At 39.4% G+C, this 27,171-nt stretch overlaps 2 protein-coding genes across 2 annotated transcripts in view; both read right to left on the bottom strand.

The window, feature by feature from the left end:
• Positions 1 to 370: 370 nt before the first annotated feature.
• On the bottom strand, positions 371 to 3,067 carry LOC121412525 (cytochrome P450 1A1-like). Its single transcript, XM_041605318.1, has one exon. It carries the CDS (start codon positions 2,601 to 2,603, stop codon positions 1,047 to 1,049), a length of 1,557 nt encoding a protein of 518 aa, XP_041461252.1. The 5' UTR covers positions 2,604 to 3,067; the 3' UTR covers positions 371 to 1,046.
• Positions 3,068 to 7,421: 4,354 nt separating this feature from the next.
• Positions 7,422 to 27,171, bottom strand: part of LOC121413291 (5'-nucleotidase domain-containing protein 1-like) — a 39,912-nt gene continuing 20,162 nt past the window's right edge. Inside the window, exons 2-8 of the mRNA XM_041606062.1 lie at positions 16,985 to 17,069; positions 15,797 to 15,971; positions 15,124 to 15,221; positions 14,225 to 14,343; positions 10,570 to 10,719; positions 9,175 to 9,403; positions 7,422 to 8,128 (exon numbers count right to left, since the gene is read on the bottom strand). Of these exons, the coding sequence (XP_041461996.1) occupies positions 8,031 to 8,128; positions 9,175 to 9,403; positions 10,570 to 10,719; positions 14,225 to 14,343; positions 15,124 to 15,221; positions 15,797 to 15,971; positions 16,985 to 17,069 (954 nt within the window). The 3' untranslated portion in view covers positions 7,422 to 8,030. The remainder of the gene's footprint in view (positions 8,129 to 9,174; positions 9,404 to 10,569; positions 10,720 to 14,224; positions 14,344 to 15,123; positions 15,222 to 15,796; positions 15,972 to 16,984; positions 17,070 to 27,171) is intronic.

The raw sequence follows: 27,171 nt of genomic DNA, 5'->3' as shown, positions 1-27,171 counted from the left end.
CCTTTTTTCGTTCCTCGTAACAGTCAAATACGATCTTACCATAGAGCTATCTGTAATAGCTCTATGCTCTTACCTTGTCAGATTGTGGTAGAGTACACGTGGGTTTGATTTTTGTCAAGGCATCTGAACAACTCTCCCCCCCCCCCCTCTCTCGCTCTCCCTCTCTCTCTCTTTGTCATTCACTCACTCTACCTCGCATCTATACACATGAACACACCCTCACATATCAAATATCCTTCCTCATTTCTAACATTTTAATATTGTTTGTTTTATTCAGATTTCAGTTTACACTGTTTGTGTATATCATACATGTAGTTATAACAATGCAGATAAATAAAAAAGATGAAAATAAAGAAGCATAAAATGGAGAGAATATAAATATTCAAAAAACGACTTGATAAGTAAAACCTCTAATTAATATAACTGATAACACCGGAAAAACATTTTGGTTAACATTATTAAGATTAAGGATTCCCTTGAGCAAAAAAAAGAAAAGAATTATGTAAATTCATGCAGTGGTTATTTTAAGGCCTCAAATTTATTGGAGACATGCTGAACTAGCTTTATGATGAAGACCAAATAAATGTCAGTATGTCAGATAATATTGGAGGCCATGAATATGAGAAGTCTGTAACAATTATGTTAACATTACGGAAAAGCAGCTTTCATGTCCAAGAACTGGCCAAAGTAAAATAGGTTAAATACATGATACAGAGGAAATAGACCAGATGTTAAATGGTCATAGACTTTATTGGTGTAAGACATTTTATAATGCCCTTACTTTCAATGAAAGAATATAACTTTAAAGCAAACACGTAACGTATATACCATATTCCTACTAACCTGGCTAATGATTCAAGTTACATCACTAAAACAATCATAGTTTGACAAAAAAACTAGCATGGTTTAAAGTGTTTCCAAGATCATGCAATTATTAGAATAATCATAAGATAAACAAGCCAACGGCCACTGCCCATACAAGATTTGACGTGAGTACAAAACAGTTAGCACACGATTTTACAGGAAAGTGAAAGCCTGATAAAGGCCTATCGGGATTCAATGTGTACGTTGAAATTCACCGGGCGTAAGTTGAGCCCATACTCATAACCCATATTGATTTCTTCATCTTCATGTCGAGTAAATCTTAATTTTTGTAAGAACGTCGTGAAATATATAAACAGAGACAGTCGTCCCAAGCTTGATCCTATACACTGTCTCCGACCTAGACCGAAAGCTATCAAAAGATTCTCTTTCTCCTTGTCAAATGTTCCATCCTGCGACAGGAAACGCCGAGGGTTAAATACGTCTGGCTTGTCCCAAACTTCTGGGTCATGATGAGCTGAATGAAGATTGAGAAAAACTAGCATGTCCTTAGGAACAAAGTAGCCATCAAGAATAGTATCCTTGGTTGTGCTATGAGGAATGGTCAAAGGTCCATCTCCTCGGATCCTCAAAACTTCAAGAATACAGGACTGCGTCAATGGAAGCTTGTCAACGTCGTCCATGCTTGGCAAACGATCACGACCTAATACTCTGTCTATCTCGCGTTGAATATCAGATTGATCTTCTGGGAACAGAGCCATGTAAACCATGGCCCACTCCATGATTGTCGCTGTAGATGTATATCCTGCTCCAAATAATTCGAACGCATTCTGAAGAGCTTGTGGTCCCGAAATATCCATGCATTTAAAATCGTTATCGTCAGTATCCTGGTGGGTGGTTTGTACTTCCTCCATAAGATACTTAAGTGATTTCTGATCATATAGTTCATGCTGTTCATTGATGAGTCCACGTGTGCCTTGGTTGAACCTCTTCAACGCTTCTAAAAATACTGTGGATGGTTTGAAAGGAAGAAATCTAAGCCAAGGGAGATAGTCTATGAGTTTTCCACTTCCGGTTTCCTTCATGAATTCATCAAAAAACCTCATAAATTCTATATACTTCTTGTCGTTGTAAGCAGCACGCTTCTTAAACATAAACCAAAGCATGATATTACTGAGAGATATACGAATTAGACATGGAATGTCTGCAGTTGTCTCATGTTTAGAAACTGTCAGGTACCTGATCAGCTCTTCAACCTCTCGTTGCGTGACTTTTTCAAGGAAATATACCTGACCTCCTGTAGTAAACTTGTGGAGGGTTGTTTCTACAATTCTCCGATGGTCTTTCCACTCCTCGCTGTATGTCGTAAAACTGACGGTGGGCCCATAGCTGGTAGCTCTATTAATAGCTTTAAAATTAAACAGGTAAGGGCGACCAGAAAATACGACTGCTTGTTTTGCAAATGCATTATAAATCGCCTTTCGTCCGTTCAATACAAGTACTGGTTTGCTACCCAACCGAATCTTACAAATGTTTCCGTAGACTTTGGCCAGTTTCATCAAGGAAAGGTGTGGATTCCTTTGGTCGAAGGAGAACAAGTTCCCAAATACAGGGATGCCCCATGGTCCCGGCAACGGACGCCCTTCAAAGTTGCCACTCTCTGATTTTCTATTGATCCAATACCAAGTTATGACAATGGAGAAGATTAGCACAAGACACGTTGTAACTGAGACAGAATCAGTGAGGAGACTAACTACACCATCAGGCATAATGGGATCCATTTTAACAGGTAATTTCCACCAGAGTGATTTTTGCAGCTTTCATCTGTTGAGTAGTTGTTTGTGATACAAATCCAGAACTTTATAGACAGCAGGATGAGAAAGAATGGCAAGGTCTTTGTTATAAATGACTAACTTCCGTCCATATTTCCCGTTTATGCTTCCGAGAATAAGGACGGTCAGGTTTTATTTTCAGGGCCATGGGAATGACTTTTAAATCGAGGGTGCTGATTTTGAAACGTTTGACAAGAAAAAAGGGGGTTCACTTCGAAATAAAATAATTTTGAGTTGATTTCCATTGCTTATCATACCTATCACATTTCCAGGGGGTGCTACTTATGGTAAATGACACACAGAGCACCCCCATTTCCCAGGGCTATAATGTTTATTTTGTTTCAGTTTATCTCTGAATTCTCATGTCGATCACTCTTTTGCATTCTAGAACAGCAACAGTGAAAATGTAAGTAATTGACGTTTATTACAAAATATAGTGTTGGAGAATGATAAACCTACTATCCATTATTCATTTCTCAAGTCATTCTCGGTAAAAAAAACCAAAGTTGATAATGTCGCAAGTGTGGAAAAATATTTGTGATTCCCTTTCTCTATTTCTTTAACCCTTCCCCTCTCATTCTCTCTCATAATTAACATTCTTTCCATTACCCACCCCCCACTCTCTCTCTCTCTATTTCTCTTTTAATAATCTTACAATATTGTTCATCACAATTTCTTTTCAAAAATCCACTATTCATTAACATAGTGTACATTCTGGTAAGAATTTATTCACATTCTGTCTCACCCATCAGCTCATTACCGGTGGCAAAATTTTACAAATACATCGTCAGTGTTTTGAAAAACAGCACAGATTCTAATAGGACCTGAAATAGTATATTGTACACTAAAAACAATAACATTATTCTCATTGCAAATTACATGTACATGGCGGGTCCAAGGTTTGGCGAATGGGGGGGGGGGGGGCGAGTGGTGCAAATGTTTTTGTGTATCGGCGGCGCCTATCACAAAATCGTGAAAACATTATCATATCGGGGAAGGGGATGCCAAGTGTCATTAATCAAACAATACAATATCATTCGATTGAAGCAAGACATGAATATACACTGATTAAATGTAAACCCAAAGGAACAGTAAGGTAATGCGAGCGCGAAGCGCGAGGTCAGATCTGTGGATATTTCTTCTTCTTTTTTGTCCTGAAAATTAAACTTTGCGATCGCGGAGCGCGAGCCGATTTTTAGATATAATATCAATCTGAAAACTGGACATTCTAATCACTTTTTGTGATTATGAACAAGATAGGCATGTGTAACTGACATATATTTATATATAGACCTAAAAATGGGGAGCCATAGTCACATTTCGTAATCTTGAAAAGAATCTTAAATTCCTCTGTGAATATAATGGGTTGACCAAGTGCGAAGCGCGAGCTGGAGATTATTTTTTATTTTCCATTCTCAAAATAAGAATTTTATATGAAATACACGAAGAGGTATAGTTCTTTGTGGATCAAATAAGGCGAGCTGAACAAAACAATATTTTTCAGAAAATAATGGAAGCTCGGTGTTCAAGCTGAAATACGCCATCAGTTTTGGAATTAAGTTGCATCAATATGTTTCCCTGTGCCGTTAATTATCATTACCAATAGGCGAGGATTGGTTTTCATAATCATGAGACGCTAATATTTTTTTTTCAATTAGCTGCGTTGCTGTTAAAAAAGGCGTGGTTTTGACCAGCACCGTTGTTTTACTCAATAGGCGCCAATTAATTCAAACCAGCGCCAGTGTTTGAAATGAGTAGCGCAATTAAGTATCCACTGGCGCCGATATTAGAATGAAAATCTAGAGGCTTTGAAAAGATTTTCTCGGCTCTGGTTGAGAGACAGGAATGAAAGTTTTCTTGGGAGCGACACAGTCTTACATTTAGGTGGCGCTAATTTTTCGTGATCGGCTCCGGTTCAGACTCAAGCAGCGCCGATTGTTATTGACCGGAGTCGGTTGAGATGAAAGCGGCGCCAGTTTTATTTCATTTTTATTAATTTTTTTTGAGCAGCGCCGACCTAAGTGGTGGCGGTGGTGATTTTTTTTACCTGATTGCTAAGAAAGCATGAATGCTTGTATAAAACAAGCAACGAGAGGACCGACGGCTTAAAGTCCACTCCGAGGGAATGCCTTACCAAAAACATGTATTTGTTTTGGGGTGGTGGTGGCGCCAAAGGCGGCGCCGATGAAAAAACAATTGGGGGAGCGACCGCCCCCACCTGGATCCGCTACTGAAAGATGATATGCCTATTAAAGTATCCAAAGAATTGGATTGAGATTGCTGCAGTTTTTCTTTTGTGAAATATCATAATGTTCCTATTACTAACAATTGACCCAGGGTAGCTATTTCAGCTCTTATAATCTGTTCTTCCAGCAGGCTATAGATAACACAACCATATGATATTACTACCCTTTTCAATGCTAAAATGCAGTGTGCCAAGAAGACATAAGGACCCATCTTTACAGTCTTTAGTTGGACCCAGCCAGGGATTGAACCATTGACCTACTTGTACATGAGGCGGGTGCTCATCTGATTGACCCATCATATTCAGTTAGGAATGAGTTCACTTAAAATATTTAGAAAATACACATTTTGTTTGTAGCATATTAATCTATTCACTTTTAACTAGATTTAATAGCCTCATTGATTTTCAACCTGATTCTCTTTGGTGTTGTTAACAAATGAAAACTGTTGATATTAAGAAGAGTAAATGATAGAATGCCTTTAGATATACTATGTGAGTAAAAAAAAAATGACACCTCATTAAACCCAATTATAGGAAAAAATATGTCATGATCACATAATATATAACATATTGCAGGAGAGGGTATCTTCTCCCAAATGTGGTATGTGTTAACGCTTGGATAGTCAGGGGATATTTCATACTGTGGTGTAAAGTAAGGCACGACTGCAATCAGTGAATCCAGATGCCAATGATGTCATAATCCTACAAGGGTTGCATTAACATCAATTGTAAAAAATAATTAAAATAATTGTCTAATAAACACTTTTTAGTATCAATTCTCAAGTTAATTTCATTGAAAAGGGACTGGCAAATATGTTTACTAGTTCATTAGGACATCACTGGCATCTGGATTCATTCATTGGAGCCATATAATTTTTTTTTCTTAAATTATTGATTAGTGAGGTGTATTTTTTTTTACTCACACAGTATAAATCTGTATAATACTGACTGAAAATGGTCAGGAGGGTTTGAATAAAGTTATATCTTATATCTGCTTGACTTTTCTTAATTGTAAAGGATGTTTGACTGTTCTTAATATCTAACTTGAAAATATAAAAGCATAGATATTTTCATCTCTTGCCAATGGGATAGCTCACTAATTTCCAGATTTGTTTTTCTGTGTACATACTAGCAGAGCTGCCAACCTGAAAAAGAACATTTCAGTATTTTTAAAGCTGAAAATCAATATTTTGATGATGACATCAGTATTTTCAATAAAATACCATAAAACACATAAAACAGAAACTTTAGAAATCAGTATTTTGCATGAAACCATCAGTATTCTTCTTATTTTTCAGTACGAAATACTGAAAATCCGTACTACGTGGCAGCTCTGACATAGTAATAGCTTACATGCATTCAGGTAATGGATGTTACCTTTAATAACGAGCCTTGACACATAAACAATTCTAAATATGTCACAGTCTCACCAGCGAAACAGAGTCCAGAACCGACTTGGAGTCCATTTCATAAAACTTGTAAATATAACAAATTTACAATAGCAATCAAAAGCTACTAAAACCCTCCAATCTGATTGGCTGATAGTTAAATTGATATAGAAATTGGTCATTTGTTATTATAACAAGTCTTTATGAAATGACACTCAAATCTGTTATGACATACCATCAGTCTGTTTGGAGTCTGTTTCATTGTGTGACTTAGCACTATCCTCTTCTTTCTTGTTAAACCTGGGTCCCATCTAACAACCAATCCAATCAATCTCAACTCTATGGAAATCCATCCATACCATAATTTTTTCTACATGAAATTGTTATATTATGTATTATGCATTATTATAAACCAAAACCAAATTGTATATCTTCATGTCAAAAGAAGATCAAAGATATATCTGCCTAAGCGTCAAGTTGTTCAGACCAAGTTCTATGGGGAGAGATCATTTTGACATGTGGCCCCTAAACTTTGGAATACGTTCCCTTCTTCCATTAAAGAGACATCTACATGCTCTGAATTGAAAAGTCGCCTCAAAACTTATTTGTTAAAGCAATTTTATGATTGAGATGGTCATCAAAATAGTTTTAATCCTCTCTCTTCGTTGTCTATTTTCTATAAAGCGCATAGAGACGCCCATGGGTAGTGATATGCACTATACAAGCAACATCGTATTATCATTATGAAATTGCAAAATCTCCTACTTAAACAAAGAGAATCACACTGAATCTTCAAGAGAATGATGAATGAATGAATGAATGAATATACATCTTATCTAGAAAATATTTTGAACAAACTTGCATTTTAGATGTTGATGTTGGTAGCTGTCAATAGTTGTGGTTGATCGGATCAAAGATGGGCCCCTGGTTGTATTTGAATATTAAGATCTCTTTAGATGTGAATATTTCACAATTGATTCCTTGTTTTTCTTGCTCAATAAATAGTGGTAACAATAATAAATTATTATAAACCCAAACCAAATTGTATATCTTTATGTCAAAAGAAGATCAAAGAGATTAGACCTTCATATCCCCCCCCAAAAAAAAATAGACTTGAATAGTTAGGGGAAAATATATTTAATGATTATTAAATTAGGTTCTGACATACCTAATCAAAATTGGAAATTCATTACCTGATAATGTAGGAGCAAATATACCCCCTTCGATGACCCTAACTATAACCCATCAGGTTTCATACAATAGTTCTTAAGTTAATCTTTCTTTCAAAAACGAAACTGTATGGAAGGCTATTGCATTCTGTGAAAACATACAATTAAAACACACAACATGATATTGATACACCAATCTGAACCAATCATTTACCATTGCTGTAACTTTTATTTTAAAACAAGGTACAATTATTAACCTGGGGGCTACAGAAATCTAATGCACATGTATGTGATTCAAGGCTTAACACCAAAATAGCGAGGGGGGGTGGCTAAAAAATCCTCCATCACATTCCATGATAAATCTTGTGATGCTAAATCTTCTGATAATGCTGTTCAAAAAGGATTTTCCAGCCTAAAAAATTACCCCGGTCTTATAAGGATAAAGAGAGCACCCACTTTGAGGTAACTACAGATCATGAGCGATCAATTAATGCTGAATAAAATCAATGATTACTGCTAAATGTAATCACACACCAAACACAAGTACTGTTATCTTTTTTGTTTTGGTTGACTTTCATTTTTTCTTGAGAGTTTCTGGAGGTTGAGGGTAGAAGCCTGCCGAATGGTGTGTGGTGTCTGCAAATGTACCAAACTGGTGGTCAAGTGGAAGATCTGTAAAAAGGGTTTAAAAAAAAGGATTTAATTGATTATGACTGCTAAAGATTTCCCTTTTAGAACAATGCAGAGAAGTGACATAACTACATTAAAGTAGGTTTTCATATCTTTTTTTTATCTGGGTCCCACAAAGTGATCTTTTTAACAAGTGACCACGTTTCGACAAGTGTGCTCTTGTGGAGACAAGAACACACTCAAGGAAACGCCAAGTTTGGGTGGTCATTTTTCAGGACCAACATATGCCCACGAAAGAATAGATGGTGTCAAGGGTGGAAATCTTTTTCCCTAAATGTAAGAGGGACCGGGGACTGGAAAAAAATTTCGACAAGCAAAAAAAAAAGGGTTATCACCCTAAATGTCTGGCCATTTCGACCGACATTAATTTGACAAGCAAAAAAAAAAAATTATCACCCAAGTGTAAGGTTATCACGTCCAAAATACATGTATTATTTTTATTTTTAATGATGTATTTCTTTCCATTATAAAAGACTGAAAATAGTAGGGGGACATTGAAAAATTGTGTCCCTTCCCCCCCAGGATTTCCACCCATGTATGGTGTACCGAAAAACCACTACACTCAGTGGGTTCATAAAGAGGACTCTGTATAGTACTTTAGCAGTGTGACAATGATTTCAAATTGGTTAATGCAGGCATGATATTCATATATTAATACACCCATCTGAGTAATGAACCAAATTTACCATTGCTGTATCTTTTTTCAAATTGGTTAATGCAGGCATGATATTCCCCTTTGAAAAATAAAATCTGAAAAATAGCCAAGGGTCGCTAAGTCACCGACGAAGTCGGTGGCGCTCCGGTGGAGGTTACAAGCTTTTTCATAGTAAAGAAATCAAAAGTGATTTTCAAGGTGAGTCTGCCAGATAGTTTTATCATTCTACTTTAAAAAGCAGTAAAACAGCATGAGAATGTTCTTGGGCAAAGGATTTTGTAAAAAAGAAAAATTATTCAAAAAATCAGAATTCCAATTTTAGTAGAGAGAATATCATGCCTGTTAATGACCAAAACCAAAATCATTCACTTACCTGCAATATAGTCAAGCTGTGGTATTGCTACATCTGCGTATGTTTGGATGAAATAACCCCATAATGTGTTCAGACTCTCAAACTGACGATCAACTTGACCATTCATACCATCCTGTTCATCCCCTCCAGTGTGAACGCTCCCATCAGGTAGGTTTAACACTGTCTGGTCGGTGAAGAATGACCCCCATATGCTTGATGTAATGAACTCTTTCTCGGTTGTTGATGGACCCTACAGGTTGCAAGAGGCAGGAGAAGAAGTGAAATATGTAATCATCTTTTAAAGGATAAATATTCTGAGTACATGTCACAAAGAATTAAACTTAAATGGCCACAACAGGTTATTAAAGATTGAATATAATGTTTTCGCATATAATTCATTATTATTATTTATTCAGCCATTAAAAACATGCAAAAATTGTACAATGTAATTACAAAAATACAATCTGAAATTGGATAGTTGAATATGGGTAAAGTAGAAATGAAAGAAAAGAAAAGGTCCAGAAAACGTTTTTTCCATGGGCCAGGGCTCGCAAAAAATTCAGTACTATTGCCCAGAGGCATGCGAGCCCTCATGGAAAAACTGTTGAGAAAATATTGCACATTCCAATATATATTAATCTACACATTATCAAAATTCAAATAAAATAATTCAACAAACATTATTTGAAAAAGTATGTGATACCAGGCAAGATGAAAAAATAAATGAAAAAAAGAGGGGTATCGGAAGAATTAGAATACCTATGCTGGACTGATTATGTGAGTAACATATAATTGACCTTTTAGCAAAGCAACAGATGGGCTTACAGTGATCTTGACGGTTATCGGGATAGGTTAGCGTTAGGGTGTGAGTTTTGACACACAGGCGTTTATAATTTAAGAATTGGAAATATTAGTTTTCACTTTCAAGACAAGTTAAAATCATATTTAAGTTACTAATAAAGAACTCGTGGACATGGCTACATCTTCAGCAAAAGTTTGGGAAAGATGCAGGTTCATTTATTACTTTGATTTACAATGAATATATATTACTTGACTAGAAATATTTTCTGCATGAACAAGAATGATCACATACTGGAAATGTTTTCAACCATTATTTTGAACTCTTTAATGATGAAAGTCAAGGTGGATTTCAGAAAAGCTGGGCATTGGACTTAACAAGGAAAAGAAGAAGTGGGTATCAGAAGTTCAATGCCGTTACTAAAACATTTGGGCTCACCACATCAATGCAGAAACAACCTTTCACAATGCACTTTTGCACGCAGTGAAAGGGCCTTTTTGCTAGATAAGACAGGGTTAAATCTTGGTTAAATTATCAGAATATCAGCCTATGAATATAAACGATAGCAAATAACATGTTTTATGAATAAAATTCTGATGAATACGTTGATAACTCACAGTGATCTTTCCTCTCTTAGTTGGTGGTCCATCTGTTTGATCTTCAATCAAACCTTCTGCTTCCATTTCTTCTAAGATGAGGAATGGGTGCCATCCAACGGATTGAGGCGGGAGAACATCGGAACGGACACTGTCACCAAAATATGCCACCTGAGAGAAGATAATAATGATACACTCCTTAGGAATACACATTCATTTGGCCAGAAACTCCAAGGTCAAAGACTAGACGTCAAAGGTCACGGTCAAGGGCCTGGAGGAGCATCATACTGACATTTGGATGAATGCTTGACTCTGACTTGCCTGTGTTCAACTTTTGTTACAAATCTATGTTTCCTATCCATGAACATAGGTTGGGTAGGACCTACAAGTTTCTATCTTCCAAATCTAGGATTTCAATCTATGGTGCTTAATTAATTTTGAGAATTCACTAGTCCTTTTTGCAAGAACCTACAATTCTAGATTTTGTAATAAATTGCAAACTGTTAACTGGAATATGGTTCTTGAATCGCCAGATGTTGATATTAAGTACTTCTAGATTTTGTAATAAATTGCAAACTGTTAACTGGAATATGGTTCTTGAATCGCCAGATGTTGATATTAAGTTTGATGCATTTATGTTAAGCCTTACTAGTATTTACAATGAATGTTTTCCTCTCCAAACAGTAAAACAAACTATATCTAATAAAAATAAACCCTGGTTTGATTCAGGATTAAAGAAAATGATTAATAAAAAACATCTTTTGTATAGGAAGTATCTCAAAAACCCAACAACCTATCGAAAAAATGCGTACTGTACTTACCGAAATCTAGTAACTTGTGAAATTCGTAGGCACAAGAGAGAATATTATTTTGATTTATTTAAGAAATCTTGTAATAACACAAAAAGTACTTGGAAAATAATTAATCATATTTTGAATCGAGTGAAGAACAAGTTAGATTGCCTACGCATTAAGATTAACGATGTACAAATTTTTGACAAAAATACTATTGTAAATGCATTTAATAACTTTTTCGCTGATGTTGGGAATGACATTGAGAGAACTTTACCAGTTGTACAGAATCATTTTTCAGAGTTCTTTCCTAAAAAATATTACATACATTATATGTTTATGAATCCAATTGAATGTCATGAAATACTGGAAATCGTAAGACATCTAAAATCTAGTAAAAGTCCTGGATATGATGATATAGACATTGACATTATAAAAAAGACTATTCTTTTATTTGTAAAACCTTTGTGCAATATTTTTAATTGTTCTTTACAAAACAGGATTTTTCCAAGCAAGCTTAAGTTAGCGAAAGTTATTCCTGTCTACAAGAAAGGGGATAAATGTGTATTGAAAAACTACTGTCCAATATCAGTACTCTCTACATTTTCTAAGATTTTTGAAAAACTTGTTTATACTCGCCTCATGTCATTTCTATGTAGTAATAATATTTTGTATAATAGACAATATGGTTTTAGGAAAAAATATTCTTCGTATATGGCATTACTTGATTTTATCAATACCATTTCTGAAACATTTGAAAATAAGCAATTTTTTATCAGAATATTTTTAGATTTATCAAAGGCGTTTGATTGTATCAATCACAATATTTTAATAGAAAAACTGAAATTCTATGGAATTAGAGGTTCTTGCTTGGATTGGTTTGTAAGTTATTTAAATAATAGACTCCAGTATGTATCAATTGACAATGTGTCCTCTGAAATAAAATCAATTTCTTTAGGCGTACCCCAGGGATCAGTATTGGGCCCGTTACTTTTTCTTTTATACGTTAATGATATTCAATATGTAAGTGATATACTCAACCCAATTGTTTTTGCAGATGACACCAATTTATTTTTAACAGGGGACAACGTACAGACGCTGAATAACACTCTCTCTACTGAATTATCTAAGGTTAATTTGTGGTTTTTAGCAAACAGACTTAAATTATATCTTGAAAAAACTGTTTGTATGTTATTCCAACCTAAAAATAAAAATATTAATTGTAATGAAATAGATGTATGTATCAATGGTTGTAATATACCATTTGTTCATTTTACTAAATTTTGGGGGGTTACCATAGATGATAAATTAACTTGGAAAGAACATATTAACAGCGTGTCTTGTAAAGTAGCACAAACATTAGGTGTCATGAACAGACTTAAACATATATTACCTCTGAATATCCTTCTTAATCTGTATTATACAATGATTTTACCTCATCATAACTATTGTAATATTGTTTGGGGAAATTGTTCTGATTGCCATCTGAGTAGATTAAGAATACTTCAAAAACGTGCAATAAGAATTATCACAAACTCTAACCCTCGTACACACACTGCACCATTTTTTGCCAAATATAAAATACTCACTATGGATCAAATTAATAATCAATAAACTGCTATTTTTATGTATTCTTATTACAATAATCTCTTGCCAAACTTTCTTAATAAATGTTTTGTACAGAATAAATCACTTACTGGTCGTCTAACTAGACAAGCTAATGATCTTTTTATTCCAAATTTCAAATACACATTTTCACGAAACACTATTCAATATGTCGGACCTAAACTTTGGAATTCTTTATCAAATGAACTCAAACATTCCCCCACACTCCTGTCTTTCAAACGGAAATATAAATTTTATCTATTTACTCCATAAGATAGTTTTATATTTGCCTCTCCCTCCCCTTTATTTGTCTTTTACTTTCTTTTGCTTTGTCTGGGGTTTTTAGGTTAAGTATCTTTTTTTTCTTATGTAATTTATGTATTCCATTTTTTTTTTCTTTCATTGGGGATTGACCTTGATAGATCAATATGGCCTTTGTCAATCCCCTCCACATTTTGATTTTCTATCTTCTTTTTTATGTATATATTGTTACTATTTATACTTGTATTTGTTATTATCTATGTATGTGCTCGATTGTAATGTTTATTACATGTTTTTTACTCAATATGTGGAAATAAATTGAATTGAGAACCTACAAATATGGATAAGATCCAATGGGACGCCACTAAAGGTATGTATATCAGGTATTTATACAACTCCCAAAAAATGTTCTGTAATCTGATTGGTCCAAATCGGATAACGATATTCAGCGAATTGCACTATTGCATTCAAAATGCACTATCCTACACTCTGACGTCATACCAGAAGTACTATCCTGCACTCTGACATCAGAGTGCTGGATACTACGAGGTCTGGAATGATCTAGAATTATTTAGAATTTAGATCAAATATAGCATTCGGGGAAAGTAAGTAACATGGGAGAGGAGGGGGTCGTATAAACAAACAATGCACGCATTCTTGTGCATAGAGGACCTAAGTATGAACTCTGTACTCGACTCCCCAAATGGATATATCGCACTCGGTCCTGTGGACCGCGGTGCGGTATATCCATTGGCTCTTCTCGCACATCGTTCATTATTTGGCCCTGCATGCATGCGCTTACGTGCATTATTTGTATAATGGCTGCTTCTCATTTAGTTTATTCCTTAATGACACACCAAAAAAATGTATACTTAATTATTTCCAAGCAAATAATTTCTTATTTCTACCACTGCGATGGATACTTCTGCCTGATATAAAATTAATACATAATTACAAAGTGAATCTGCATCATGTTTGCAACAACAGTTTTTGGCTGAATGAAATGACAATACACTTACCTTTGGATTTTCTTTTCCACTCATTTTCTTGAGGTATGAATGAAAAGTGTGAACACTGCCTTGTAGATACTTGCATCCTGTCTGAATCTCATTCACCTCGTCTCCTTCCTTGTTATTAACTAAAAACATAACAAAAAAGGGACAATTTGTTAAATTGTATCATAAATTCTTGAAAACAATGTGTTTCTATTTTACAAGAAAACTTGTATCACTTATGTTATAATTTTTTTATAGAAATGTGCACACAATGCAATCAGCAGTGCATTTTCATTCATTTGCTGTACAGAAGAGCAATGCAAAAAAATTAAATACCATTCCTAACACTGTGATTGAACCCCAGGCTTTTCATGTGTGAAGTCAGGTGCCTTTGACCAATAGGCTAAAGTTCTTCAACTTTTTTTCCATAACTGATAAAGAGAACATTATTTATTGACTTCAGATTTTGAAACAATTGGTGAAATCCAAGACTCAACACTTATAACTGAATCCATCTCTTTCAGGGATGAGTGGATCCCTATTCTTGTTATCAGAACCTACCGTATTTGCCGGCGTAAAGGCCGCGGCGGCGTATAAGCCACACCCCCGATTTTGCGAATCATCTTTGAAAAAAAAATGCATGACAGAATTCCCGGCGAAGTCGGAGACAAAATCTTGGTTGGAAAATTGTTCAACAATCGCCGCGGAATGGGAAAAACTAAACACGCATGCCTTAATTCTATATATGCATTTAATGCAGTATTGTTGATAGTTACCCATAGAATAAAAAAAGTATGTGCCAGCTCTTGGGCGGAGTATCTTGGAAGCGTTTCGTGAAACAAGATTTTCAGTGATTTTCACTTACAATTTTTCTCTGAACCAATCAGAAGCAAGGATTTTAGTAGCTTATAACACATAGTTACCAATAGAATAGAAAGGTCTCTCTGTTTGCTCCTTGGTGAAGTATCCTGGTTTCCTGGCATACATCATAGCAACATGGAAGTAATCTTGCCAATCTTTCCTGTAAAAGGAGGAAAAAAAATTATTGCATGACTCAAATAGAGGTCAAAGTAGGTAAGTCTGCTACACTCTACATGGGACCTTCTGGAAGTGATTTTATTATGTTGTATGTCAATTTATTCATATAGAAGTTATGATGCTCTCAAAATATAATGGTTTGGGCAGTTCATGAAGTACATGTACGAATGACCTACTATTTGAATCCCAGCTAATGGGTACTTTTCTTCAGCAAGAAAATGATCCACATTGTGCTGAACTCTACCCAGGTGATGTGAATGTGTTATTCCTTGAACGCTTCAGCGCATATAGGGCGGCTAAGCTACAGCCGGAATAATATGATACCAAGCATCTGAAAGCATAGTTCATTATATGCACACATTGGAACAGCGCTTTATAAATGAACATATTCTTTGTATTATTATTATTACATTACATTCCTTAATTTAGAATTTTCACTAATAATGACACTTTATATGGTAAAAAATTCATGACCCACAAGAATAAGTCGGAATCTAATAATAGGAAACGTGGGTGATGTTTGTCCTGTAAAACACAAAAATTATGAAAGGAACATACCCTAGAATATTTTCCAGTAGAGACTCTGCGTAATCAACATGTGAACTTGTGAGTAGGAATGTAACCTTCCCAGCATCCTTCAGCTTCTTAAACCAGCCTTTCACTGCATCACTACAGGGTTCAACATACTTTAATGGATCTGCTTTGTAGGTTGGAAAGTACCCTCCTTTACCATCTTCCAGAGTCAAAGGAGAAAAAAATAAATGTAATTATAACATACTCAATTACTCTACCACATTAAATTGAAATATTTTAAATGTTGATTGTTCCAAAATTGCTCTCATAACTCATCTGTTTGTACTTGCCTTCCATTAGTTTGCATTCTTTTTCAAATCCCTCTCCTTGTATTTTTTTCTTCACTCAGTGTTTTAAGCATGCAGTCCATATGGATTAACTTGACGCTTTAGAAATCCTTTACATTATCATGTCTATTGTTATTTCATTTATAGCAACATTCAAATGTAAATTCATTGAAACTGTACAAGTATTCTGAATAATTACGGGTGTCTAATTGATGTGGTTCACTTTATAATCACCAGACAATTCTTACAATTTCCTTTATTATACAAAAAAAGTCTTTTAAGTCTGTTCAACATAAAGTTATCACCACATGAAAAATATGCGTTTTTCCAAAAAAGACGCAACCTCAATCTAAATAATGACCCTACTACTTACCCTCTGATCATTTTAAATCAAATACCCCCATTATAATCCTAAATGAGTTCCCATAAATAATGCCTTTACTGACGGTTGCCTACTGAAACCAGGTTTCCTACATTGGTAGTGATATTTTACCTGATTGCTAAGAAAGCATGAATGCTTCTACGCAAGCAACCAGAGGACCAACGGCTTAATGTCCTCTCTTAAGGACCTGGTAATGAGGATTTAAGCATTTGGACACTGGCACACTAATTGGAATCAAGCCCGGGTCACCAGAATATAAAACCCCCGCTCTACCAACTGAGATATCGCGCCTCCATTGATATGGCCATTACAGAACTCGGAAGTCAACAGGTTAAGTGTTCTTTATCTTTCTTAGCAAGAACTATCATAAAACATGAACAGACATTCTAGTGTTTAGTAAAGCCCATCAGATAATAATCAGAAATTGACACTCTACAAATTCCTGGATTGGATTTCATTTGACCAAACAGAATCTTAGAGGTATCTTATTATTTCTCGACTTACCAGCAAAGTTTTCCCTCTGATATACATGGCCAAAGCATTCTAAGACATCAGGCCAAAACGTGTACTCCTCTTGTCTTTTCCCTGCCTGAAGAATAAACAGAAAATCAAGGATAGATGCAAGGGGAAGAATACAAGTAATGAAGGTAAATGACGATGAGGGTTTGAATAGCACATAAGTGGTTAAAACTTTCAGATTTCATGACAGCTTTCATTGAGACCACTGGGTAAAACTTCAATCATGTTGATTACCTAATCTCTAGGGGTATATGTAACACACTACTACTGCAACATATCCTGTACAAATCATTTAATAAGCAATGATCGAACCATTTATCACATTCTCTATAAGAATGAGTATTTGCTGTAAACATGCTCATCTAATACATTTCACATGTCACTTTACAGAAAACGGCTTTGAAATGTTTTTTTCCATAAAGTACATTAGTCTAATGATAATTTCAGACTGTGACTAACTGTGCAAAGTGGGTGTCCACAGTGCTTTCACACATAGTGACTCAGTTGCGCATCCAGGTGGGGGCAAAAGGGGAGCAAGCCGCTCTATGTTTTGAGAATTACACATATGAACTATGAAAATACTTACCATGATTTTCTTATTTACGAGATAACTGGATATACCCATTTGATTTGCTAGTTCATTACGATGAACCTGCGTGCCGAATATAGAGTACACAATTTTTCCTGCGCGCGCGCTGCATCTCCCTACCAACGCACTATCCCAAGATCGTCGCGCAATTTGGCGTCCATTTCCTCTCATGAGCCTGCGGGCAAGACATGTTGTCACACAAGGCGAGGGGTAGGAGGGAGGGTTCAAATGGGTATATCCAGTTATCTCGTAAATAAGAAAATCATGGTAAGTATTTTCATAATTTACATCAATAACTGGGATATACCCATTTGATTTGCTAGACCAACACGGATTCAACGTGAAGGGAGGCATGTCTAGACTAAGAAGTGCGTTAAAATAGGGAGATGAAGACACAAAGGCCGTTGCCTTACGGACAGGGGAGGCGATAAAGCCTCATGTGAAGAAGTCCTTAAGAGCAAGGAGTGAAGGAAAGAGGGGCGTCAATAGACGGACCTCGAGAAGTCGTGAACGACGATTCCAAGAAAGAGCCCAAGAAGAATGATACTAAGTATCATGGGCCCTCGGCCTAGTGTCAGGAGAACAACATCACCAGCTGACTAGAGCGTAACATTCGGAATTTGTTGAAATTTTCAACAAGAATCGTGATCGGAAAACTGTAGCTTTAAGGCTCAGTAAGTGATCCATCGAACAATCTGAGAAGGCGAGAGATCTCAGAAGCCTCCGCGTGGGAGAAAGCGCCCAGAATTCGATATCCGTCTCAAATGCGTGAGGGCAGACATCTGCAGAATTCTGATAGAGAGCTGTGGCAGAAAGTTACTAGCGGTCCGAAGAGGACTAGGAACGACGGAGAGTAGGGATTTAAGAAGAAAACCACTCGTAAGGCAGTCAAGGGTCGAGAAAGCGACTGAGTGCCATCCTTTTAATAAGAAATACCGCGGACCTGCTGCCTATGTAGAATAAAGCAGTCTGGTTAAAATAGCTCAACCGGGCGTGTCAGAGAAACAGCGCGGTACACATCACGACAAAAGTGTGATAGACCGAGTGATCGAGAGAGAACTCAGGATCCCCTTTCTCCCGTACTGATCGAAGCACCCATCTGAGGGTGCAGTGCACGCGGTGGAAGAGGTGGCTTGGCTCAAGCCACCATTGCCGAGAGAGCCCGTGAGGCTAGGCTGCGATGGATGACCGCCGGGCGGGGGAATCCCTAGCAGAAGCAAGTGTACGCCAGAGGGAGCTGGCGAAAAGTCTCTGTCATGATCCTACGTGAAGGCGACAATCAAGAGATGTTCTAACGAACAGACATCGCCAGATATGATACCTCAACAGTACGTTCCCAACGGAATCGAATGAGGTAGCAACGGCCCTGTCCTATCAAGTTAGGGACGGAAACTGGCTAAGAGTGTCGATGTCCTCGCTTGAAGAAACAAGCGAAGGAGGAGGGAGACTTGAGGAAAATAAACACAAAAATTTCCATCAGTCTGCGGTGAGAACCAGTTGTTTATGAAAACAGCCACAAGGCCTGGTCTCTCAGGTGATCGTAAGAGCAAGCACCGCCGGCGCCGGTTGCGGCAGCGTGGAACAGTCCGATATCGGAGAATAAGGAGTTCCAAAAAGCTGCGGGGGGCGGCAAAAATGACGCCCTAAGCAGTGGGGGATGAGCATCTAAGTTTCTAAAAGAAGAACTCCAGTGAAGTAAATCACTTACATGGAGAGACTCATCCGCAGTCGGCCCGAGAAAAAGCGGGTCGTAGTGATTGTGGTTAGGTAGGCATAAGCATACATGCATCCACGGTTACATCATCCTCGGTCGTGCGGTGACCATGGCCACATGCATTGCATGGAGGGAGGATGAAAGCAGCATGCGAGGCGACTCGAGTGTGCCGAGTGAAAAAGCTTCTAAATAAGAAGACGATTCGACAAATGGGCACGGTAAGACATCCACCGTAGACCACTCCACACAAGGAGGAAACGGCGGAGACGCCCGCAAGCTTGACCCACATAGAGAGCAGTCTATAACATAGACTGTTAGAGCTCGACCGATGGTCTGAAGGTGTACTGTTTGGTGTAAACTCGCCGACCCGGTACGGTGGGTGTGCCCAGAAAATAGGCATAGAATGCCGACAGAGAAGTCTGGGGCTTTAAACAAGCTTGAACGCACGTACATAGCCAATAATCTCATGAGATGTACGGCGGTTTCTTTCCTCCGAGATGATGCTTACCCGACCGGGAAGGACTCGGGGAACAGCTGTGAATGTCAACAGGAGGGATATCTAGCATATGAAAAGCTGATTCCCTCCAGGTATTCGGTGCGGGTGCTTTCGGCGGTGTCCGGCTGGACGACCGGTGATGGCAGCTCGGGCAGGGCTCGAACGAGCCGCCCGAATACGAGACAATAGGTTAACATAACCATAATGCACCGGGTGGTGAAGGCGTAGCGATTACTAAGCACAGGAGAACTTTAAATCGCCGTGACATTCAGATCCGATATACATACTCATAAGTTCGGAGAGCTATGAGGTAGTGAGACATACCGCTGAGCGGTGATGGTGCTCATATCGGAGTCGCCCTCTCTTCAGTGGCGATCGCTGGAGGACGGGTGTCTGTACTAGCCCTGACTCTGGCCTTGCAAGGGTAGGAGCTAAGTAAGACAGGGCACCCTTACTTTCGAATAGAAAGTGAGGTTCAGGCCAGAAACCGACGGTCCCGTCGCCTGGGCGGACGGACCGCGGACGTGATAGGTTGCCCCCTCAAAGCAGCCAAACATTCTCACGAGAGAAGTGCGGCATGCGGTATGTAAGAGATTCTTACCTCCGATCTACGGGCCCGCTTAGGGGGTAGAATGGAGAGAGTTACCGCTGAAGGAGTCGTCGCCGTACGTGGGCTTGACGTAGAGGGCGAATTCGGGAGTACCTGCATAAAAAGGGGAATACCCATGCAGGTAACTCGCCGATGGCTCCCCGGAGTGCGGGTTGGCGAGAGAAGTCTCAATCCGCTCAATACCCGACGCCAGCAATAAGACCGCGGCGGTCTTATAATGACGGAGAACACGAGGATAAGAACCCGTAATGCTCGGGGACGCATAGATGCAGCCTGAACGGATGCAAAGTCCAGCCGTCGGTCACCGAGAGCTTGCCGACATATTGATGCTTGAAAGCCGTATGTCGGAAGCACCTGCATAGAAACGGGGGTCACCGTGTAGGTGAACAGCGTTTCAATAAATGCCCGGTGTGAGAGGACAGGTGATTGCTTGAGCCGCACAGTGCTTAGCAAGGCGGCTGAAGCTGATATGAAGCGTGGGTGAATTACCCGCACTGCTCATGGGAGTATGTGCGACGCCTGACCCACAAATATCGGGAGTCTGGTGACATAATGGAGGGCGATGCCCGTATGTCGATAACACCTGTGTATTAGCGGGGATTTCCCTTGCAGGTGCGTGAGCCGGCGAATCATGAAATCGCCGGTGACTCTCCGAGGTGCAAGATGGCGAATGTCTGCTTAACCTGCCCGGTGCTCGACACGGCGGTTTTAGCTGACAGGGAGCATGAGGATAAAGATCCGTGATGCTCGAGGGCGTTCTGTTGTAACATGAAGTTACGACGCCTGGCCATCGGCACAAGAATCAGAAAGAAAGGTCTGCCCGCAAAGTGGGATTAGCGACCTAGACTTTCTTCTTGTTATTCCTCTTCTGTGCGGCCCCCGCCGGGGGGCAGAAGAGGGAACAATCATCGGGAGTCTGGCGACATAGTGGCGGGCGACGCCCGTATGTCGATAGCACCTGTGTATTAGCGGGGATTTCCCTTGCAGGTGCGTGGGCCGGCGAATCATATTGCCGGTGACTCTCCGAGGTGCGAGACGGCGACTGTCTGCTTGACCTGCCTGGTGCTCGACACGGCGGTTTTAGCTGACAGGGAGCATTAGGATGAAGATCCGTGGTGCTCGAGGGCGTTCTGTTGTAACATGAAGTTACGACGCCTTGCCGTCGGCACAAGAATCAGAAGGGAAGGTCTACCCGCACAGCGGGGTTAGCGACCTAGAATTTCTTCTTCTTCCTCTTCTATGCGGCCCCCGCCAGGGGGCAGAAGAGGGTATAATGATCGGGAGTCTGGTGACATAATGGCGGGCGACGCCCGTATGTCGATAGCACCTGTGTATTAGCGTGAAATTCCCTTGCAGATGCGTGAGCCGGCGAAACATGATATTGCCGGTGACTCTCCGAGGTGTGTTGGATGGCCGGTGTCTGCTTGATCCGCTCGGTTGGTAGTACCGTCGGCTGAAGCAGGCAAGCCTGAGGGTAAAAACCCGCAGTGCTGGAGGGCACTCTAGATTAGCTTGAGAAGCTGAGAGGCCTGGCCATCAAAAGAATCAGAGGACAGACCGCCCGACGGAGCGGGGCTTATGTCTGTGGTTCTCCTCTTCTTCTTTTCTTCTTCTTCGGTTGCTCCGGCGCCGGAGCGGAAGAAGGGACAAGAGGCTGGGCTGCGCCTGTCTTCCTCTCCTTAGCTCTCCCACGGGGAGAGCTAGCCGAGCGAGAGGAGGCGTCGGCCGAATCTGACGGCGTCAGATTGAATTGAGAGTCCGACACGGTCGGACTCAGGTGCCTCTTCCGACTAGGGGCTGGTAGCCCTTTGCCGACGCTCCCTAGAGGGGTCTTACACGGCATCGAGCCTAGTCTTTGCCGGGTGGAGAGACCCGTGCTCTCCCCCCGGACTTTAGGTGACCCGATGGCCGGTGGGTCTGACAGCCCTAGAGGAGTCGCCGTTTTCTGTACTAGTGCGACGCTCCCCAATAAGGTTCAGGTTCCGGGACGGAAGCCTTGGCCATCACCGTGCGGGCACGTGGTCGCAAATCCACGGTTCCACCCTTATTAAGCGGGGCACGTGAACGCGCGTCCACGGTTCCACCCCTTTGAGAGCCCACGGGGCTCTGACTCTGTTCTCGCTATCTATACTACCTGTGGTGGGGGATAAGACCCCGGTGTCGGGCCCCGAAACAGCAGCCGCCTGAGGCTCTTCAGAAAGAGAGTCCGAAAGGCTCATTATTGCCGTAGGGTGATCTAGTAGTAAGATAAGAAACAGAGAAGCAAGGGGGTAGGGGGGTAACAAACCCCAACCCTGAAGTCAAGAGACCTCAAAAAACGGACTTTTGAGAGTCAAAAACGGATCTCACAAGGATGATACAAGGTAAAATCCCAGAACAAAGGAAACAGTAATAATTAAGAATTATTAAGAGACACTGTCCCTGAAGTCCGTTAGAAAATTTAATTATTTGATTATCACAACAAGAATCTGCTTCCGCCAAAATTCTGAAAAGAAGGAAGGGGGGAAGCATCTAAAAAGAAGAAAACACTAAGTTTTTTTTTTTTTTTTTTGTTGTGTCCACCTGTTCAAAAGAAAAAAAATAATTTTTCTTGAGGTGAGGATCAGCTAAGGAAAAAAGGGGAGCAAGATTCCCTTTTTTTTTTTTTTTTTTTTTATAAACAAGAAGTTTAAGAAAAAAAAAAAATATAAGTCCAGAGACCGGTAGCTGACTTGAAAAGGAAGGGGGAAAAACAAAGATAGCTTTCCCGAGAAGGAAGGCCGAGTCAAAGGCGACGAACGCTGACAGGAGACGGCTTCCTAAAAAAAATTCTAAGTATTCTTGTGAAGGAAAGAAAATATATATTTTTTTTTTTTTTTTTATAATTAATTGAATAATTAATCAATTAATAAACACAAGAACAAAGGATTGATTGAAACAAAAGAACAATCAACTAACTCGAAACAAGAAACAAAGAACTTGAATCGAGGCAAAGGAGCAAGTCAAGAATTAAAAGAATCAATCAGTTAATTAATTAATTAACCAATTAATTCAATTAATAAATACAAGAGCAAAGGATTGATTGAAACAAAAGAACAATCAACTAACTCGAAACAAGAGACAAAGAACTTGAAACGAGGCTGGAATACGACGCTCCTAACGTCCTACAGAACCTATCTGAGGAGAAATAAATCAATTAAATTCACGACGAGTCGTATAAACGAAGAAGTCAGTGAATAAAAAGAATTAAAAGGATTAAAAAGGAGCGAAGACAACGCCCGAGCAGGAAGGCGCGGAGCTATGGGGCGGAGAGGTGAAGACAACCCGCCTGTGAGAAACGTATCTTTAAAAAACAAACTCACGAAGAGGGACAAGAAACGTTAAAATAATATCACGGAAGCTCTGCGCGACGTGATAATCCTATAACAATCTTAGATGAGAGAAAATAAGATTGAAATAAGGGAAGAATTGCACAATAAAGTATCCAAACGGAAAACAGAAATGCAATTTTGAGAGTGTACTTAGCTTGCGACTGCACTCGACCGCAGGCGAAAGTAAAAGAGGAAATGGACGCCAAATTGCGCGACGATCTTGGGATAGTGCGTTGGTAGGGAGATGCAGCGCGCGCGCAGGAAAAATTGTGTACTCTATATTCGGCACGCAGGTTCATCGTAATGAACTAGCAAATCAAATGGGTATATCCCAGTTATTGATGTAAATATATTAATATAAACATATTCACATATTAATATAACACATATGAACATTTTAGATTAACACATATGAACATATTAGAATTACACATATGAACATATTAGAATTACACATATGAACATATTAATCTCTACACCCTCTATTTTAAAATCCTATATATTAATGATAAAATAAAACAATGAAAGGAGGTTTCACATTTTGTTCCACACTGTGAACACACTGTGAAGATACTGTGTCCATTCCAACAGGCATTAGGGGCTGTTTTTCTTTTCCACACTGGGGCAATTGCATAATTTAAGGGGCTATTTCTTTCATTAGAAGGTATACTTTTAAGGCCTATTCTTCTGTCACACTTGAAATACTGATTTTTTTACATAATCTTGAATATTGGAGGTGCACACTAATTTTGATTATATAGTTGTATTAGTTTGTTTGGTCCCCCCCCCCCTCCAAGTTTTGCATTTTTCACCCAAGAATAAATCACAAACAGAACATAGTGCATTTAAAAGCACCTGTAGTGAGCACCTTATCACTGTTATGCATTATTATTACAAATATGTCGATTGGAACGGGGTCCACCCGCCAGTCATAAGGACCACTGGTCATAATACCCGCTAGTTATAAGGACCGCTAGTCATAATAGTCATAAGGGTCGCTATTCATAAGGGGCTTTGTTCATAGAGGTCGCAAGTCATAATCAACGATGGGGTTCGCCATTCATAATCAAACAAGAGGGTCGCTAGTCATAATAAAGGAAGAGGGTCGCCAGTCATAAGGAGGAAAAGGGTTCGTTGATCATAAGGGTCGCCATTCATAATAGTGGATGAGGGTCGCCAGTCATAATAGTAGAAGGGGTTCGCCAGTCATAATGGTAGATGAGGGTCGCTATTCATAATAGTAGAAAGGGTTCGCCAATCATAATAATGTATGAGGGTCGCCAGTCATAATAGTAAAAGGGGTTCGCCAGTCATAATGGTAGATGAGGGTCGTTAGTCATAATAGTAGATGGGGTTCGCCAGTCATAATAATGGATGAGGGTCGCCAGTCATAATATTAGAAGGGGTTTGCCAGTCATAATGGCAGATGAGGGTCGCTAGTTATAATAGTAGATGGAGTTCGCCAGTCATAATAATAGATGAGGGTCGCCAGTCATAATATTAGAAGGGGTTCGCCAGTCATAATGGCAGATGAGGGTCGCTAGTCATAACAGTAGATGGGGTTCGCCAGTCATAATAATAGATGAGGGTCGCCAGTCATAATATTAGAAGGGGTTCGCCAGTCATAATGGCAGATGAGGGTCGCTAGTCATAATAGTAGATGGGGTTCGCCAGTCATAATAATGGATGAGGGTCGCCAGTCATAATATTAAAAGGGGTTCGCCAGTCATAATGGTAGAAGAGGGTCGCTAGTCATAATAGTAGATGGGGTTCGCCAGTCATAATGGTAGATAAGGGTCGCTATTCATAATAGTAGAAAGGGTTCGCTAGTCATAATAATAGATGAGGGTCGCCAGTCATAATAGTTGAAGGGGTACGCCAGTCATAATGGTAGATGAGGGTCGCTATTCATAATAGAAGAAAGGGTTCGCCAGTCATAATAATGGATGAGGGTCGCCATTCATAATCAAACAAGAGGGTCGCTAGTCATAATAAAGGAAGAGGGTCGCCAGTCATAAGGAGGAAAAGGGTTCGTTGATCATAAGGGTCGCCATTCATAATAGTGGATGAGGGTCGCCAGTCATAATAGTAGAAGGGGTTCGCCAGTCATAATGGTAGATGAGGGTCGTTAGTCATAATAGTAGATGGGGTTCGCCAGTCATAATAATGGATGAGGGTCGCCAGTCATAATATTAAAAGGGGTTCGCCAGTCATAATGGTAGAAGAGGGTCGCTAGTCATAATAGTAGATGGGGTTCGCCAGTCATAATGGTAGATAAGGGTCGCTATTCATAATAGTAGAAAGGGTTCGCTAGTCATAATAATAGATGAGGGTCGCCAGTCATAATAGTTGAAGGGGTACGCCAGTCATAATGGTAGATGAGGGTCGCTATTCATAATAGAAGAAAGGGTTCGCCAGTCATAATAATGGATGAGGGTCGCCATTCATAATCAAACAAGAGGGTCGCTAGTCATAATAAAGGAAGAGGGTCGCCAGTCATAAGGAGGAAAAGGGTTCGTTGATCATAAGGGTCGCCATTCATAATAGTGGATGAGGGTCGCCAGTCATAATAGTAGAAGGGGTTCGCCAGTCATAATGGTAGATGAGGGTCGTTAGTCATAATAGTAGATGGGGTTCGCCAGTCATAATAATGGATGAGGGTCGCCAGTCATAATATTAGAAGGGGTTCGCCAGTCATAATGGCAGATGAGGGTCGCTAGTCATAATAGTAGATGGGGTTCGCCAGTCATAATAATAGATGAGGGTCGCCAGTCATAATAGTAGAAGGGGTTCGCCAGTCATAATGGCAGATGAGGGTCGCTAGTCATAAAAGTAGATGGGGTTCGCCAGTCATAATAATGGATGAGGGTCGCCAGTCATAATATTAAAAGGGGTTCGCCAGTCATAATGGTAGAAGAGGGTCGCTAGTCATAATAGTAGATGGGGTTCGCCAGTCATAATGGTAGATAAGGGTCGCTATTCATAATAGTAGAAAGGGTTCGCTAGTCATAATAATAGATGAGGGTCGCCAGTCATAATAGTTGAAGGGGTACGCCAGTCATAATGGTAGATGAGGGTCGCTATTCATAATAGAAGAAAGGGTTCGCCAGTCATAATAATGGATGAGGGTCGCCATTCATAATCAAACAAGAGGGTCGCTAGTCATAATAAAGGAAGAGGGTCGCCAGTCATAAGGAGGAAAAGGGTTCGTTGATCATAAGGGTCGCCATTCATAATAGTGGATGAGGGTCGCCAGTCATAATAGTAGAAGGGGTTCGCCAGTCATAATGGTAGATGAGGGTCGCTATTCATAATAGTGGATGAGGGTCGCCAGTCATAATAGTAGAAGGGGTTCGCCAGTCATAATGGTAGATGAGGGTCGTTAGTCATAATAGTAGATGGGGTTCGCCAGT

This window comes from Lytechinus variegatus, chromosome 4 (assembly GCF_018143015.1).
Source record: "Lytechinus variegatus isolate NC3 chromosome 4, Lvar_3.0, whole genome shotgun sequence".
NCBI lineage: Eukaryota > Metazoa > Echinodermata > Echinoidea > Temnopleuroida > Toxopneustidae > Lytechinus > Lytechinus variegatus.
This window is presented reverse-complemented; position numbering and strand designations above follow the sequence as displayed.

Bases quoted from the DNA above. Each gene is read 5' to 3' on its own strand.
- LOC121412525 (XM_041605318.1), bottom strand. From the start codon at position 2,603: ATGGATCCCATTATGCCTGATGGTGTAGTTAGTCTCCTCACTGATTCT.